The following is an 18,038-nucleotide window of genomic DNA, read 5'->3' on the forward strand; positions in this document are numbered from 1 at the left end:
GATCAATTTTGATCGAGTATGAAATTAGATTACAGGTGTAACATTTGTCGTTCCCCCTTTTTGTTCTTTATTGTATATCGGTACGGGTGTTTTATTTCAAAATCCAAAAAAAAAAAAAAATTACATTATTACACTTAAACATTGGATGTACAATAGATAATGCATGAGAAAAAAAAAATAGAAAAAACAAAATAGTTATATCGAATGATGGAGATTGTTGTATGATATACCACGCAGATTTGTTTAAATATATACATATCCCTCTACGTTTAATATAAATACATATATATACATATACATATATATAAAAATATATACATACATATATACATACATATATATTATATTCTATTGTATTATATATGATTTTGATCGATAAGACTAATTTATCTATACATGTATACATATATGATATTTTCTTTAAATATCGACCCCAATGAGAGAAAATCGATAGAGTTATAAATTGTATCGTAATTTATATTATTAATCGAAATAAATTACGAGATAGAAGCGATATCGCATCGTTTAATTCGCTTCATTCAATCAAGCGTATATGTATATGTATACAGTAGAACATCCAGTATCATCGTGAATTAAAAAAGAAACGTATAACTATTCTGATTAGGAAATTTGTCTATTGTCTAACAATTCATACATGTATATTTTTTATTCAAAGAGTAGTCCACTTTTTTTATTCTTTGGCTCCATCAAAGTTTTATTCGTAAATGGGACTACAATGATTTATAATGTACTCTTTTATTTTTTTTTTATTTTTTTTTTCCATTTCCATAATCGTAAATCATTCAAAATTATGTATTCTAAAAATTTTCGTAACACTCTTTCAATTATTTTTTTAATATTTATAGAATATTCTATAAACACTTTTCTTTTTTATATTTTTATATTTTTTTTTCTTTTTATTTTATTTTAATACTTAATTATTAGTACTGCACAATTCGTACTGCACAAAAATTTTTTCATAATATCATTATTTGAGAATTGCAATTGCGTACGATATCAATTTATCAAATGGAGCAATAAAAAAGATATAACATTGTACAAAGGATTTACCACATCTCTATTATTCGTTTTAATAATAGTAAATGACATAAATAGGAAAGTGTATAATCAGTGGTTTCTAAAACGTTCATAATGCATGCATAAAATGCAAAATGTAATCGGACTTGGTGCAAGCCATTAACTCACATGATATTAATTTTTAGTCAATCCTTTAATATAAAAAGAACGTTTAACTTCTTTTAATGATAAATTTGTTAGATTTCTACTATAGGATGCTTAGAATATGAAAAGTTTGAGAACCACTGTTATACGGAGCGTTTGAATAATAATGCATTTTGATAATGGATCATGGGAAAACACTAGATCGTTCAAATACTGGAAGTTCCATTGTACAAATAATGAACACATATTATATTTCAAGACCAGAGCCTACCCATCCGAGTTCGCAAAAATTCAAAAAAGGTTCCTTAAAGCATAAACGATAACGAGGAGCTTTTAACCGTCAATGTTAAATCCAAAGGTTTGCCTTTTCTTTTAGTTTCCCCGTTAATTGAACTATCGCTATTCGAACTGTCATCTTTATCGTTGGATTCGTTATCGTCGTCGTCGTTGTCCTCGTTTTCCGTAAGATTATTATTAGATCTAGTTGAACTCCGACTTGACCTAATACTAAGATCGATAGGTTCTTTTTGTTCGACAGCTAGTCCACCGATGCAAGGAATGGCGAGAGGAACGTCACCGCCACGTTGAGTACGCAATGCCGTTGCCGGGGTTACCAAATTTGCTTGAGGATAAATAAGTCCCAAAGGAGGATAAGAAAAGTAACCAGCAGTTGTAAGGGTGACAGTGGCGTTGATTTTTCTAGTCGGAAAATATTGATCGGGAGATGTTCTCTTGGAATTGGAATAACTCATGGCCGAATTGCATCTAGATTCGCCATCTTGAAGTCTATCGGTTCCGTTATCGTTCGGGGAGCTACCGCAATCACTTGGCGCTTCTGATAACGCTTTGCAGTTCGATAAGAACGGTCGAAAAACTTCAGGTACACTACTAGGTACTACGTCCGCCGATTGCATATAATTCAACGAATAGTTGGGCGAAGAAGTTGGTTGCACTTGTTGCTGCTGTTGTTGTTGTTGTTGTTGCTGATGATGATGTTGTTGCAACTCTTCTTGTTCTTGTTCTTGCTGTGATTCGATGTTTCGTCGTTTACGCGGAGAGGGTGATAAGGCATCCCTCGATGGTTCCGAAGATGCCTGTTGTTGCTGTTGTTGACCGTTAGAATATGTCCTATCGGTATCTCTTTGCCAATTTATCATATGCAATTGAGCGTGCAAAGCTATGTCGTCCGGATGAGGGGACTTGATCTGTTCAGGAAATTGTCTCGGTTGATCAGCAGAATCCTTGGGGTCCTTAGACCCGTAAACGGAGGCGGCGACAACGGCGGCAGCGGCAGCCTGCTGACCTTGAGGCTGTTGTAAGAATCCCGGAAGGAAGGCAGATCCAAACGGGGATAGGGCGGAGGATGCAACATCGCTGCTCTGGTTAGAGTTAGTCCCATTCTGAAGTAGGCAGTGGATCTTGAACCAGTTGGAACGCCTACCGTAACGCGAACCGGACTTCGACATACCAACCATCAGGCACTTCTTCAATCGACAGGCCTTGCATGACGTACGATTTTTCTTATTGATCACGCAATTTCCTCCGTTCTTGCATTCCGAAATGCTACCCAGATTATTGTAGGTGCGACCGAAGAACGACTGCAATCAGAAAAATAATACAAATTATTCTTTTCCGTATTTACGTTGCTATGTGCATATTTCTATATATATATATATGTGTGTATACGTGAGAAAGAGAAAGAAAGAGGAAAACATATTCCTCGGTGTTTGGTCGGGTCGAACCATATAAAGGGTCGAGCAAAGATTCCCTCGAATACAAGCCACGCGCGTCTCTACCGGATTAAACGTCAGAGTTTAATGTTACGCGCGTCACGAGAATTAGCATGCCTCCGCGCCTAGAAGAGGAAGAAGAAAGAGGGAAGAAGAAGAAGAAGAAGAAAGAGGGAAGAAAGAAGAAGAAGAAGAAGAAGAAGAAGAAGAAGATGGGGAAGGAAGAAACGAGGAAGGAGAAGGACGTAAAGGAGGAGTATATACGTGGCGTGGCCGCTCGTAAAGTTAAACGCCTGTCGGCCGACGATAAAACCGCCTCGAACGAAGGAGCCTCGCGCACCTTCCAGAGGTGCACCTTAGCGCGAGCAGGCCCTCTCGCCGCTCGCACGCTCATCGGCCACTAATTTACGACGTGGCTCTTTTTTTTTCTTTTTTTTTTCTTTTTCTTTTTTTTTGTCGTTCTTTTTCTATCTCTTCTCGTTCTTTTTCTCTATCCCTTTCTTTCCCTCTTAAGTTTCTTCTTCTTTCTTACTTTTTGCGCGTATCATCCGTTTCCCCCACCCTTTTCTTCCTATTTTACTCTCGTTCTAATTCTATCTTCGAATATTTCCTGGAAATGATTTGTTATACTCCAATTTTTTCTTTGGGAGGGGGCAGGGGTTTATATTCTTTTTTTTTTTAGGTTGACGACGATCATAGCTGTTCAGTTGGCCATTGTTTTTTTTCCAACGAATTTTAATAAATTATAAGTCCGAAAATAAATCTTTTCTCTCTGTGTTTTTTTTATTTAATTATTTATTGTCATAATTTAATGGTGTCACATTTAGAAGATTATTTTTATAAGACTATACGTATGTTGTTAGATAAAAATTAATAACTAGACATTTACTGTGTGGTCTACTTTTGTTTTGGTTTTTTTATATATAAGAAAATCATCCTGATACATTTAAGTGGGGGAATTTAAGGGTTAAGTGTGGTAACTTTCGTTTTTCTCCTTAAAAGCGATACCGCGAATAATCCGAACGAAATCGAAGTTTGACGGTTTACCTTTTTTAACATGTACGTCACAGATTTGGCATTACATTCGACGACCATTGCGTGAATGGAATCGAGAGATGGTCTCTTTTAACCGTGAGAGCGAATTCATTTTTTTTTTTTCAAAATACTAAATTGTCCTAGAATTTGTATCTGTTTTATTCGAGAGAGAGAGAGAAAGAAAAAACCTACGAATAAAAAAAAAGGAGAAAAAAGGAGAAGAAGAAGAAGAAGAAGGTGTAAAAGATTGAGGAAGGTATTTAAAGGAAAACTGTACGAGACTGTTTAGCATAATCATCCGAGGACCGCACCTTTTTGGAAGAAGAAGAAGAAGAAGAAGAAGAAGAGGAGGAAGCATCTGCTTATGTCGACGATATCTTGTGAATCGTATCGGTGTTGAGTCATAAAGAATGAAAGAAAAAAAAGAGAGAGAGAGAGAAAGAGACAGACACAAAAACACACTTCCACACACACACACACACACGTATTCAAATTCCGAGCTCCACCTGACGAGGGCCCCCACGTGGGCGGCTTGGTAACGGTTCGAAATCCCAAAAGCTCGCACACGCGTAGCGGTACGTGTCCCAATTGGGGGCTAACCAATCGAACGAGGCTGAATTTGTCGCGTTTCAACCTGTGACCTACATATCGAAGATAAGTAACTACTACTACTATGTTTGTAGGAACTTCCAAGTCGATTGATTTTACAACAAATTGGCTATCAATTATAATACCATTCCCGTCTAGCTAACAACTGTGACTTCCCTGTAATTCCCGCCCCCCTCTCCCATCCCGTTTAAATGACATTAGATTCTAACGCGTGAAGAAGGAAAAAAAAAAAAGAAAAGGAGTCTACGTAATATCTTCGGATGATTTTGAAAGATAAATAGAAAAAGAAGTAGGATACAAATGGTAGGTGGAGGAGGGGAAGGGGGGTGTTCTTGCGTAGTCGTAACCAGCGATAGAAAAATACAGAGAAATAAAAGAATGATAGAGACAGAGAAAGAGGGGGGTGGATGAAGAAAATAGGTGAGAGGGGTATCTAAAGGTACAACGGGATTCGCGAGAGAGAGAGAGATATAAGTTGCGTAAGAAGAAACCACGCGTGTCGCGGCTCGAGTTAGCAAGTTTTTGCAGTTTCCCCGTGGAGTCTCGCGTGTGGACCACATAGAGAGTAGAACAGAACGCCGAACGACAACGGCTCGCGGATTACGATGACAACGAACGACAAGAGTCTCTAACTCGAACGTAGAGAACAACAAGCGTAGACTGGAAAAATGTGTTTTGCCATTTAAGGTCGACGCGAGAGAGTTAGTTGGTATCGTATCGAATCTCAGTTGGCACGTCCGGAATCCTGGACCGATTTGTAGCAACCGTACACTAAAGGAAATCGTCGGAGGAGAGAAATCGTTGTCCCTGATCGTGAAAAAGAAAAAGAAATAGAAGAGACGAGTAGGAAAAAAAATGGAAGGAAAAAAAAAAGAAGAGAAGAAAAATACAAACATAGTCCGCGAGTCCGTTTGCGGTGTTACTATATTTGATAGAATAAAAAAATAAAATAAATTTTGATCCAGATTCATTTTCTCGATCTTATTTTCCAATCACAACTCTCCAAATTCTCCGTCGGGTCTCTTTTCGTGTCGTTTAGATAAGATCGAGGGATAAGAAACTTATTTGGACGAAAACGTATGATGATCTCACGTAAATTTTCCGTTCGCTTCTAGCTAACTGTCATGGCAAACAACTAGAGACGGGGACCGTTCGTCTCGGTTTAAAGATGAGTTTCTTTTCTTTTTCCTCTTTATTTTATTTTTCTTTTTTTTTCCTTTTCTCTCTCTCTCTCTCTCTTCCTTGCATCTTCTTCTTATATTCTTCTTCCTTATCTTCACTCTTTTGAAAAAAATAATGTTTCACTTGGACACGATTTGAACGAACAAGTATAGAAGCAATTTATTATTCTTATCCGATTGCATTGTAAAAGTACTTATATATATCTCTCTCTCTCTTTCTCTCTCTCTCTCTCGATCTGTATTATCTTCTCGAAATAGGAAACATTCCGATATGGAATGACACGTGTCACCGAGCCTACAATTTACGATAGTTTAAACGAACCTAACGTAGCTAAGGTATAAGTACTTACACACTACACACATATACCTACAGCTTCTTCGAAAAATAGTTACAAGCAAAAGCCTACGTTTGGGCTTTTCTATATTACTATGGACCGGTGCCAGTCTTTGTGGATACTGTTGAGTACTACATACATAACTGTGTAGGTTCTATCGATCGTAGTGGTAACAGTAAGTCGCTGGAGTACGTCGACTGCCGTTTCTGGATAGCGGTTACGGTCTTTGCGGAACGTACCTACTCACTTGCGATGTAATCGTGCGTTATAGGCACGATCTCGTCGAGAGGACTCAAGAGGACTCCTATACGCATCTTCTATCTCTCTCTCTCTCTCTCTTCTACTCGAGAAAAGAGGCACCTGTGCTAAGAGGAACGAGCCTTTTCTTCTCCTCTTCGTCACACCCACGCGTTGTTAAATCGTTTCGTCTCTCTTACACGCATGCGTTTCTATGCTTCAGCGAGCAGCCACGAGTCTCTTCCTCGGTCCATTTAAACCTCCTCTCTCTCTCTCTCTCTCTCTCTCTCTCATCTTCGTCGTCGTAATCCCATAGATCCCTCTCTCGTTCTTCTTCTTCTTCTTCTATTTCTCTTTCTCTTTCTTCTTATTCTTCTTCTTCTTCTTCTTCTTCTTCTCTACACTCGTGCGCGTATCAACAATCTATATTAAGGACGTGGGAATGTGAAATGGCCTGTCCAGCTATGCCAACGGTGCTATAGGAGTCGCGGTGTGGTCGTGTCGGCTGTCTCACAGTTTCCCTCTCCCCTCCCTCTTCCTCTCTCTCTCTCTCTCTCTTTCTCCTTCTCTTTCTCTCTCTCTCTCTTTCTCCTTCTCTTTCTCTCTCTCTCTCTCTCTCTCTTCTTCTCTCTCTTTCTCTTTCTTCGTGTCGCGCACGCTTTTGCTCTCGACCTCAACCGTTCACGAATCCCACGGGATGTTACCGTCCCCTCCCCTCCCCCCCCCCCTCCCCACTCCGCCCCAGCCCCTCCTCCTCCTCTTATCTTCATACGATATACCTCGATCAATTTTGTTACCGATCATGAAAATTCTTCTTAAGTTTTCTAATGACTGACATTTCCCTTTTGAAATTTCTCTACTTATAATATTCCAGCAACTTTCTCAACTATGAAAATGAATATCTTTCATAATGTTTTAATGTATCGAAATATATTATCTGAATATTTTGATATAATATATACAACATTAGTTTCGTAACAGCATTATAACTATCGATTAATATAATATATTAAAATTATAGAAAATAAAAATCAAATTATCATAATATATTTTGTTATTTGATATTCTTCATTTTAATTGTTAGGTAAAACGACGAGTTTTGGGATATATTACTTTATACGTATAACAGCATTATAACTATCGATTAATATAATTTATTAAAATTATAGAAAATAAAAATCAAATTATCATAATATAGTTGTATTAATAAAAATCAATATTTTGTTATTTGATATTCTTCATTTTAATTGTTAGATAAAGCGACGAATTTTGGGATATATTACCCTATACGTATATATATATATTTACTTAAATAACATCGCTTGGTCGTGCATCGATGTCTCTCACGATGAGAACGAAGGAACGCCTAGCGTGTCCACTCGTTAACATCTCCGACGCGCGCATTAGCACATGAATGTGCCGTATAACGTGTTTAACTATATCGACGGCGCTATAGTAATGCGCGTGACCCTGATTCGCGTGTGCAAAGAGGAAAGGAGAAGACGACGACGAAGAAGAAGAAGAAGAAGAAGACGACGACGACTATGAGATGACGATGAAGACGACGATAGACGAGGACGAATACGAGGACGATAAAGAGGACGAACTCTTCGTTCGTAGTTCACGAACGATCTGCGTCATGATCGTGAAGATCATCACCGTTTCTTCCTCCTCCTCCTTCACCTCCTCCTCTTCTTCACCTCCTTCTTCTTCTCCTCTTCCTGTTTCAAGTTTAATCCTCGTTTTGCTAGCTAACTTTCCCAGAGACCGACGCACACTCGACCGTGGCCGTGTACTCGATGTGTGATCTAATTTATGATCTTCTGGTCATCCTACTACTACTAATACTACTACTAGTACGTGTTCTACGTAGATATTTTACTTCTACGAGAATTAAGTGTTATATTATATCTGATTGATTTGTTGTTTTCAGTTCTTCTTCTTCTTCTTTTTTTATGAAGTAATAATTATAAAACATATTAATATTTTTTAATCGTTTGTGCAATAACTATCGTTTGTCATTTGATAAATCTTTTAATATTATTATTTATTTTCTAAATAATTGCAATTCGGGGAAAATAACGAAGATGGAAATGCATTTATTTTTATTATTGTCAATATTTTGTTTGTTTTGCAGTAATCGTTTAATAAAATTGTATTATTACGCTTTATATTACATACAATGTATAAATACTTATTTATATAAGTATGAATTCGTAAAAGAAAATTAATATCTAATGGAATACCCTGATAGAGTTATAATCTGTTATATTGAAGTATATATTTTTTTATTTCATATTTGTTTTTTTTTTTTTTTATATGAAGTGATAACAAATCATTAATATGTTTTTAAGTCATTTGTGCAAGTAAGTGTCATTTATCAAACAATGTTCGGTGTTTGATAAATGTGATAAGTATTAATTTATTTTTTGATTTATTGTAGGAGAAAGAAAATTTTCTTACCGCAAATTATTAACTATAATTATCGTAATTATTATTATAGTAATCTTTTGATAAACTTTTATTATTATTATTATTATTATTATTATTATTATTATTATTATTATTTGTGTGTGTATGTGCATGTACTTATTTACTTTAAGTATACATCCGTAAAGGATTCCGTGTCTAATAATAATCGATTGAATCAGTACTAACGATCCACACCTTCGATCTTTCAATCCATTACGACTTTCCTCTTTGAAGAAGTAAATTAGCATAGCTCGTTAACTATTTATTCGTTCCAGGAAAGGAATGATGTACTTTGCCCGTAACACCGTGTCACCTAAAGATCCGGAGTCTCTCACGATTTTTCACTTTTTTTTTTTAACTACGTAACATCCTTTTCTTTCTTAGTTTTTTTTTCCCCTGACGCATATATTCTTCCATTTAACTTTAACTTTAACGAGGAATTCTCGGATCTGTCGTAGAGTATTCCACGAAGTTGTACGAAAGTGATACGAATAGTGCGAGCGAGTTTTTGGCGAGTATCCAAGAAAAGCAACTATAAAAACGAAGCAACCGCGTTTTGTTTTGCGAAAGGAACACCGAGGGGGATAGAAGAAGAGTGTAGTAACACAACTACTACTGGTGGCTTATACTCGAAGGAAACCGAGTACGTGCAATGACGTCATTGAAAAACGACGCGAACCTTGGAAGAGTTAGGTGCATTTTGCATGCAAAACGTAACGCCAAGATCACTCTCGTTTTCATTTCTAAGCGATTTTCAAGAGAACTACTCTACGCAGTAACGTGGGTAAACTCATCTATTACTTTTGTCTCTGGTTAATTCTTATTCTTCTTATTCTTCTTCTTCTTCTTCTTCTTTGAAAGAAGCCGAGTTTGTAGAAGAAGAAGAAGAAGAAGAAAAAGAAGAAGAAGAAGAAGATAAGAAAGAACCACGAGAGTTTAACCACGACGAAGAAAATCTGCTTACGGATTTACGACATCTTAAATAACGCGCTTCGCCACGGTTATTTCTCGTACAGAATCGAATTTCCTGCATCGCTGACACGAAATGCTTCCACGTCGCACAATATCGCGACGATTGAATTGCAGATCTTCGTCGTCGTCGTCGTCGTCTTCTTCGTCGTCGTCGTCTTCGTCCTTCTCGTACGAGTCGACAGTTCCTAACAGTAGGAACAATGAACGACGGTTATTGTATGCTGATTCTCTCTCTTACTCTTTCCCACTTTATTTCTTTCTTTCTTTCTTTCTTTCTTTCTTTCTCTTTTCCCCATCGTGGTTTTGAAAGTACGTTTCTCCCGAAGTTGCACACCGCGGTAATAAAAATTTCAATGTTGCTACCTGACTCGGCCCCAAAACTACGAAGCTTTGATTTTCACCCGTCGAGAAAGCCGTTCATTCGTTCGTTCCTTGGGTCTTCGAACCTTTATAATACGTATGATAATAATACTTCTACTATTATATCAACATTTTTTATATTTTTATAACCAATCAAGAGTATCAAGAGAGTGAATGAATTCATTCATTCACATGTTCAATTAATCCAAACAATTTTCTAACTTATAATTGATATCGTGGGAAGAAATAATACTCGAACTTCTGTTAGCAGAAATTTCTATCTTATTTCGAACAAACAGAATTCACTGAACAGTAGTAGTAGTAGTAGAAGTAGAAGAAGAAGAAGAAGAAGAAGAAGGAAAGGACAGTCGGTGCCGGGGAGAGTCTTTACGGTCCGCAGCCGGCAAGATCGTACGTCAGAAATTTTTTCCTACCAACTCGATATGGCTTCCGAGGATTTGTCAGGGTGAGCTATTTGCTTGCTATTTTGTAGTCTATCCCCTTTCAATCTTTCCACGCCGCCGAAGAAATAGAAGAAGAAAATAAAAGAAGAAAAGTTGCGGAAGGGTAGGAGGAGGAGGTGGAGGAGGAGGAGGAGGGGGGTTAAAAGACACGAGCTGTTATCCTTCGGCATTACTTCTATCCTAAACGTCCATCCTAGACGACGTAGTACCTTCTAGCATTGGAGTGATCAGTCCTACCGCGGATCCGACGTCGGATAGACGAACCTAACGATTGACGCACGAGAACGATTCACGCTAGCAATAGAGAAAGAGAAAGAGAGAGAGAGAACTTCTACGATCTTCGGAGGGCTACATTACGAGCTATTCGAGGACAAGAGACGTTTTAACGGGGAGAGTAGGATCGATAAAGAGAAAACAAGAGGAATAGAAGTAGAAGAAGAAACGCGTGAGAAAATCCACCCAACATAAGATACGCATACAAATACAAATATATATATATATATATATATGTATATATGTATATTGCAATTCGTATATATATTTTTCAAATATTATATACGATTTATATTATATTATTTTCATAATACCTCTAGTGTATATCATCTTTTAATATATATATATATTTAATATTGTGTTTATATTCAGTCAAAAGTCATTAATCACATTTCCTCATGAATTTAGATGAGAAAATTATTTTCTTAATGATTATTTCATAAAAAAAAAAGCACGTCGATAATATTAAATTTAAATTAATATCTGATTTGCATACAAAGTAATTTTAATTGATATCAAATAATTGCGTTATCCGAAACAACAGAATAAACGCGCGTACTTTTGGTTTACCCTAAATAGTGTACGGAAATCATATTCATTTTCTCAAACCTGATTATTTCTTTCCATTAAAAATTCATTTATAATATATATTCAGGAATATAAATCGGATTAGAAAAATAAATCTTGTTTAGTGACTTTTGGTTGAACGTTAAACAATCGTACGTATGCTCGTTGGGTATATAGAATTGAATCTTGGAATAAAAATCAATACCTACCTAAATTTAATCGATCTCGATCGGAGATCGATAGAAATCGAGTTCTCGTTGGTGGTAGTAGTCGCGGGTAGTAGTCATCGGGTGGGAAAGAGCGCAAATGTCGAAGTAAGTTGGCTAACATAAATCGAGTCGAGTTCAAAGCGGGCCTCCTCTCTTAAGAACACATATATATATATAAACGTACGAACTTACAGAACGTAACCAACGTAAATGTAATACATACACATACATACATATATATATATATTATTCAGAAGTGTAAGAACGGATCGTCGTTCTATTGAATCGCTACCGTGTGCGTTTCGCAACGCATAATCTACGATCGGGTCGTCCTGCCTACGTCCTCGATATTATCGCCGAGGAAAGAGTAGTAGTAGTAGTAGTAGTAATAATAGTAGTAGTAGTAGTAGTAGTAGGAGCAACGCGCGAGCTAAAGCAAAACCGAGACTCGCATTGTGATTCGTGGCACGCGAAAGGAGGAGAGACACTTCCAACGCAGCGCGCGTCCAACTTCCACAGCACGGACCTTTTTATCCTCCCCCTTTCCCCCCTACACCTTTTTCCCTCCTCCTCCTCCTCATCCTCCTCCTCATCGTCTTGTAGTCTTCTCCTCGAGAGAAAACGTTATCTTTGCACGACGAGTCTACTACAGTCTAGACGACTATCGTCACCGATCGATGGAGAGAGACAGAGACAGAGAAAGAGAGAGAGAAAAAACTTTCAAACATTCGAATACTATTCGTTTGAAAACGTTACTCGAATCGTTAATCATGTGATACGATTAAATTATTTGACGTTTTTCCTTTTTTTCTTGTTGCGGTTACCGGTCTCGTATTTTTTTTTTTTCGTATCTCGCGTGTGGGGTTTCTTTTTTTCTGTATGTTTTTTTAGAATTTATTTACGAACTGATATGTGGATTGATTTAGGTTTCATTGGTTTTGGTTTAATTTCGTTAATTACTGGATAATATTATAATTCTTTTCGTCGAGGTTTTAGTTTGCGTTAACTGTTGATTATTAATTAGGAATATTTAATAGAGAAAATGATTTAGATTTGAAGTTTATTATTATTTATTATTATTATTATTATAAATATTATATTAATATTATATATATTAATAAAATATTTTATATACAAAATATATTTTTTTTATGATAATAATATATTAATATTATAGATATTATTTATTATTATTATTATAAATATTAAATTTATTATTTGGTTAATTCGAGCTTGTTAGAGAAATGTATTTTATTAATTAAATGAAATGATACTTTTAGGGACGATAGAGTTAGGTAAAAAAAAAATAAATAAATAAAAATGATTTAAATAAATAGGACAAACAAACAAACAAACTAACTAACTAACTAACGAACAAAGGAACGACCGAATCGAATCAGTTAGAGAATGCTTGTTTATTTACGTGGTTACCCGCGTGAAAGACCTATAAGTTGATCCCTCTAGTGTTCTTCCTATTATTCTATTCTTCTTCCTTCTTGGTGAAAGCAACGATCGTGTCGGCGAGAGAGTCTTCCTAATAAACCCGATTACGACGTAACGCTCGCGTGGATCGCATCGCGACGAAACTTTCGCGGGGTTAAAGGTAATATTCTCGCTGTATACCATTGGAAATACTATTATGGTAACGTTCATTGTTTAGATGTTTTCTCTCTTTAAGGTTCCTTAGAACGTTTTAACATTTTCCGACAATTTAATCTCAGGTTAATGTAAATGTAAATTATTATCCATCATTTGGTTTTAACTTTCAATCATTAATTTAATATATTTCTAATGAAGTTATCTAACTTTCATATATATTTATCATTTTTTTATGTTATCAAAGTAAGTGCTTAGAAATTTTTTATCATTAGAACATACACAATTTAATTTAAAGTGATACATATATGTAGATTCAATATTTTACAATTTGTGTTTACATTTGATAATATTCGTTGAATATGAAATGTTTTATTCATAGTATTTCTTTTACTTTTATTTTGTCACACTAACGTTCAATGTTTAAAAATATTCTAATCTTTAAACGTTTATCTTAATATTTAATAACGTGTCTCTCATAATGCGATATTAGTTTTTCAAAACGGAATAATATATATGTTTCTGAATGAAACTGTTATGAGTTGAAGAAAATTGGCAGTAAATCGAGGACACGGTTGCGAAATGCGATCGTTTCGAAGAGATCGGCCGCATTTGCGTTAGACGCGAGGTCGCGACACGTTGCACGATGATGTCGGTTGTCTTTGGTTGCGCAGGACGGTCGCGGCCGAATGTTAAAGACCGATCTTCAAGGGCACAACGATTCGTTTCTCGATCTCGTCCCTCGATCACGTTCGGGCGTGAACTGGGCCACCTAGTACGTGAACGCAAACTTTGCATCTTCTTCTTTTTTTTTTCTCTCTTACGCATCATAATACGTTAAATAGAAAAGATAAATGAAGATAATAAAATAGATAAGTTCTTAGAAAATGCCATGTATTTATGCGAATCGTGTTAGATTCAGAATTTCATTATTTGAAGATAATTTAATTTTTAAATATATTTGTACATTAATACAATTGTTTGCAATTTTCTTATCGTGTTATAGGATGCCGTGTTGTAGGGGGGACTACCTGTATTCGAAAGGATGATAAAAAAAAAATAAAAAGATAGTAGAATCTCAATCGATCCTTTCATAGATCAAAGATATATTATGATACTCGTTTTACGAGTGAACTCGATTTGGGTCCAACCATAGCACGACCGGCAACAGCACGTGGGGTTGGGCGTTTCCGTCAAAGCAAGCTCGTAAATCCAAAACAATTTATACGATCATTCTGTGTGATAATATATGTGTATGTATTTTATCTTTTTTTGTTCTTATTTTATTTCTATCTCGGTGTTTCGCGCTGAAAACGTTTTCTCGGGTTCGCCAAATTCGTCTTGGTGTCCGATCTTCCGTACTGATCGAGAACGCGCCTTTACTACTACGTGACAGCCATAAACGTTCTTAGTACTTTTAACAGCGAAAGTGACTTCTTTGGTTGCTTTTAAAAGAACGCTTAAAATAAATAACGAAAAAAAAAAAAGAGAATTCAAGAAGGGACCGGCTAGTACGATCGTAATCTAATACAAAGAGTTAAAATCGTACAAAAATTTATCCGTTTACCGAGACTTTTTCTTCAATTTTTTCTTATTATCTAATAAAACGAAGAAGAAGAAGAAGAAAAAGAAAAATAGTTGAGTAAATCGATTCGATCGGGAAAATAAGGATTTGAACGTGATATCACGTGCATTACCGGGATCGGATTATTCCGATTCCACGAGCAAGTTTAGCGAGATATCCGGCGGTGTGTTGTTGGTCGGGTTCCTATCGTGGAATCTATTTGCAGCACCGGCATTTAAATGGCCGGCAATTAGGGAACGTAATAGCGGCAGTTAAGAAGCGCGTCGCGCCACCAAGTTGGTAACTAAACCGCCTCAGCACCAGCACCAGCACCAGCACCAGCACCAGCACTAGCAGCAGCAGCAGCAGCAGTGGTGGTTGCACTGTGTGCCATAGAAAGAGATACGAAAGTAAGAGAAAGAAAGATAGAAATATAAAGAGAAGAAAGGTTTGTGAAAGAGAGAGAGAGAGAGAGAGATAGAAGAGATAGAACGTGAAAGAAGGAAAAGAAAACTACTACTAATACTTACTACTACTATTACTACTACTACTACTACTCCTCTCGGATTCTTGTCGTGTGTTAACACGCGCCACCTTATACCCCGAGCCTAATGTCACTTTATGAGAGAGCTAATTGTACGGGGAAAGATATCGCGGAGAGATTGGGTCCATAATCGAGTTTACGGCGCTCTTAGCGCGAGTACACTCATCAGAGAGGACTTATCCCGCCTGCCATCTTCGAACTAACCGACCTTCCCCTTGGCTATTTGCCGACTTTGCGACTTCCACCGTCTCATTCTTAATTCTTCCTTTTTTTTTCTTTTTTTTATTTTATTCTTCTTCTCATTTTGATCATGCTTTTTCCTTTTCTTCTTCTTCTTCTTCTACTTCGTATTTTTCTTAGCGAAATTTGAGTAGCTTTCAGATATTTGTCTCTTCATTTTGTTGAATTTAATTGCATGTTTAATTATTCATGTATATATATATGTTTTTGTAATTATAATTGGGGATTAATTGTATGTCGTGTAATTGGAAATTATTGATTCGTTTTAAAGATATATTTTGTGATCGAGGTAATGCTTAATATGAAATAAATTAGAATATCAATTGTTTTTCTTTTTCTAATAATTTTTTATATGTAAGTATACGTTAATGAATAATATATTTGTATTTTTATTCTCACTTTTTACGAGCACGAAATACTTCTCCATTTAACTTATTCGATACTATCAGATATCTTATTAACAAAAAACATAATATTATCTATTTTTGTATTTTTATTCCCATAGATTTTTCAAGTAAAGGAAAAAAACACACACACACATACACATATGACGTTGTCTTTTAGATCAATATCACTTTTCCCTTTCCCTTACCGTCCACATAATACGAAAGCAAACGCAAGTTGGTTGGTTGGTTGGGTCGTTTCGACGTTCCCCGAGAGTTTGCGTAATCATTAGAAGTTGGTTCTCGTCGAATCGATAGCAAAGTACGATTCACGATTACGACGACAATTACGACTACTACTACGAGTTTGGCGCTTATGCGAGTATGTTTAGCTAGCTCGTACCAAAGGAAAAGGGTAATGGAATGGGTATAGATCGAATTCTTTGAGAAGGTGGACATTAAACCGACCTACCACCACCGGACACACTCGTTCCATTTGCTCATGAAGAAATGAGACTCCTAGTGTAAAGTTGGTATATTTTTACCAGAACGAGACCAAGAATAACACAAACGTGGTTAACGCGTTACAAGTGTTTCAAATCAATGACGTAAAATACGCGATACGCGTGTAATAGATAAAAAGAAAGAGATAGGGAGACAGTAGAAAAAAAGGAGTGGGGGGGCGGGAGGAATGAAGTTAAAAAAAAAAAAAAGGATGAAAAAAAAAGAGAGGAACGAACGAACCGGTCTACTAATCTGTCGTTCGTGACGAGAAATCCTAATCAGACTCGAGGAAATTGCCGCGGTCTTGTGTCGTTCCAAGTGCGTCGCCTTGTTCCTCTTTAGAAAAAATCCGATCTATAGATCGATCGATCGATCTATAGATCAAAGGTATTCGAACGCGTACTTGCTACTATAGTTCCAACTAAGTTTACGAGATCAATTTTTCCTGAGATCCTATGTTAACCTTTAATACTAGGTTACTATCCGTAATAGTTGTTCTTTCTTTGATTTTTTTATATTTATTATTTGATTTTCATTTAATTACTAGTCGTATAAAAATAATCTAAATACCTGTACCGTTAAAATCAAATTCAAAAAGTTATTTGTTATAAACTGTTTTTGCTTCCGTAAAATTAAAAAAAAAATAAAATATAACATTGTATACGAGAGATTAATTTAAATACCTATAACGTCAAAATAAAATTCAACGTTATTTGTTACAACGATAATGTTTACTGTTACCTACCGTAAAATTAAAAAGAAAAAAATATAACAGTTTTATACGAAGTTAGTAGACCAATAAATGAAATAATACGAAAGGGAAGAGATGGAGAACGAGATAGAAATACTAAAATAAAATAATAAGAAAAGAGAAAAGGGAATCGGAGAAGGTACGAATAATTTTCACGTGGTAGAAATCGTAAAGTCTCGTCTCGTCTCGGCGGAAGTTTCGCGTTCCAGTAACTAAGTGCTTTTTCGAATCACCGTGGCCGGAAATGTCAGTACTAACATCGAATTTACCGGAGAGGTTACGGAGATCTTCTACCCGAAACAAAACAAATACCTACCGTAAATAGAATAAGGTAGGTAAAAAAATCGCGTGAATAAGTATTTTCGGGGGCATTCCGTTATTTTGCCGCAACACAACAAACGAGCCAATGAACGTACCAAAACGTACGTACGAAGAACTTCGAAGCCTTTTGTAGCATCTTTTGACGTCCTCGAAGGAAGGAAAAGAGTCGCGACCTCATTGTCGAACGATGAATAACCGAAGCTCCCTCTGAATCATGCCTGCCTTTTTTTTTTTTTTTTTTTTTACGACCCACAGAAAAAGAGAGAGAGAGAAAGAGAACCGACAAATTTTCAGTCTCCTGCATAATTCGCACCACGAAAAACAATGGACGGGTTCACCTTTATTTGCATGATAAACGCGATTTCGAATGTATATACTTATATGCGAGTCTAAGAGAGAGAGAAAGAGAGAGAGAGAAAAAGAGAATGATTCTTTTGCGAATTGGTGCAGGAGGGCTCTTCGCACGCGTTAATATTCATACGAACCCTGCCTGGTTGCCTGCCTGTTTG

At 36.3% G+C, this 18,038-nt stretch overlaps 1 protein-coding gene across 1 annotated transcript in view; it reads right to left on the reverse strand.

Moving 5' to 3' along the window:
• Positions 1–955: 955 nt before the first annotated feature.
• The window catches only part of LOC122524309 (zygotic gap protein knirps-like), a 34,314-nt gene continuing 17,231 nt past the window's right edge, over positions 956–18,038 (reverse strand). The window contains exon 3 of the mRNA XM_043646472.1: positions 956–2,780. Within this exon, the coding sequence (XP_043502407.1) occupies positions 1,488–2,780 (1,293 nt within the window). The 3' untranslated portion in view covers positions 956–1,487. The remainder of the gene's footprint in view (positions 2,781–18,038) is intronic.

This window comes from Polistes fuscatus, unplaced genomic scaffold (assembly GCF_010416935.1).
Source record: "Polistes fuscatus isolate 324 unplaced genomic scaffold, CU_Pfus_HIC Scaffold7, whole genome shotgun sequence".
In the NCBI taxonomy this organism is placed as follows: Eukaryota; Metazoa; Arthropoda; class Insecta; order Hymenoptera; family Vespidae; genus Polistes; species Polistes fuscatus.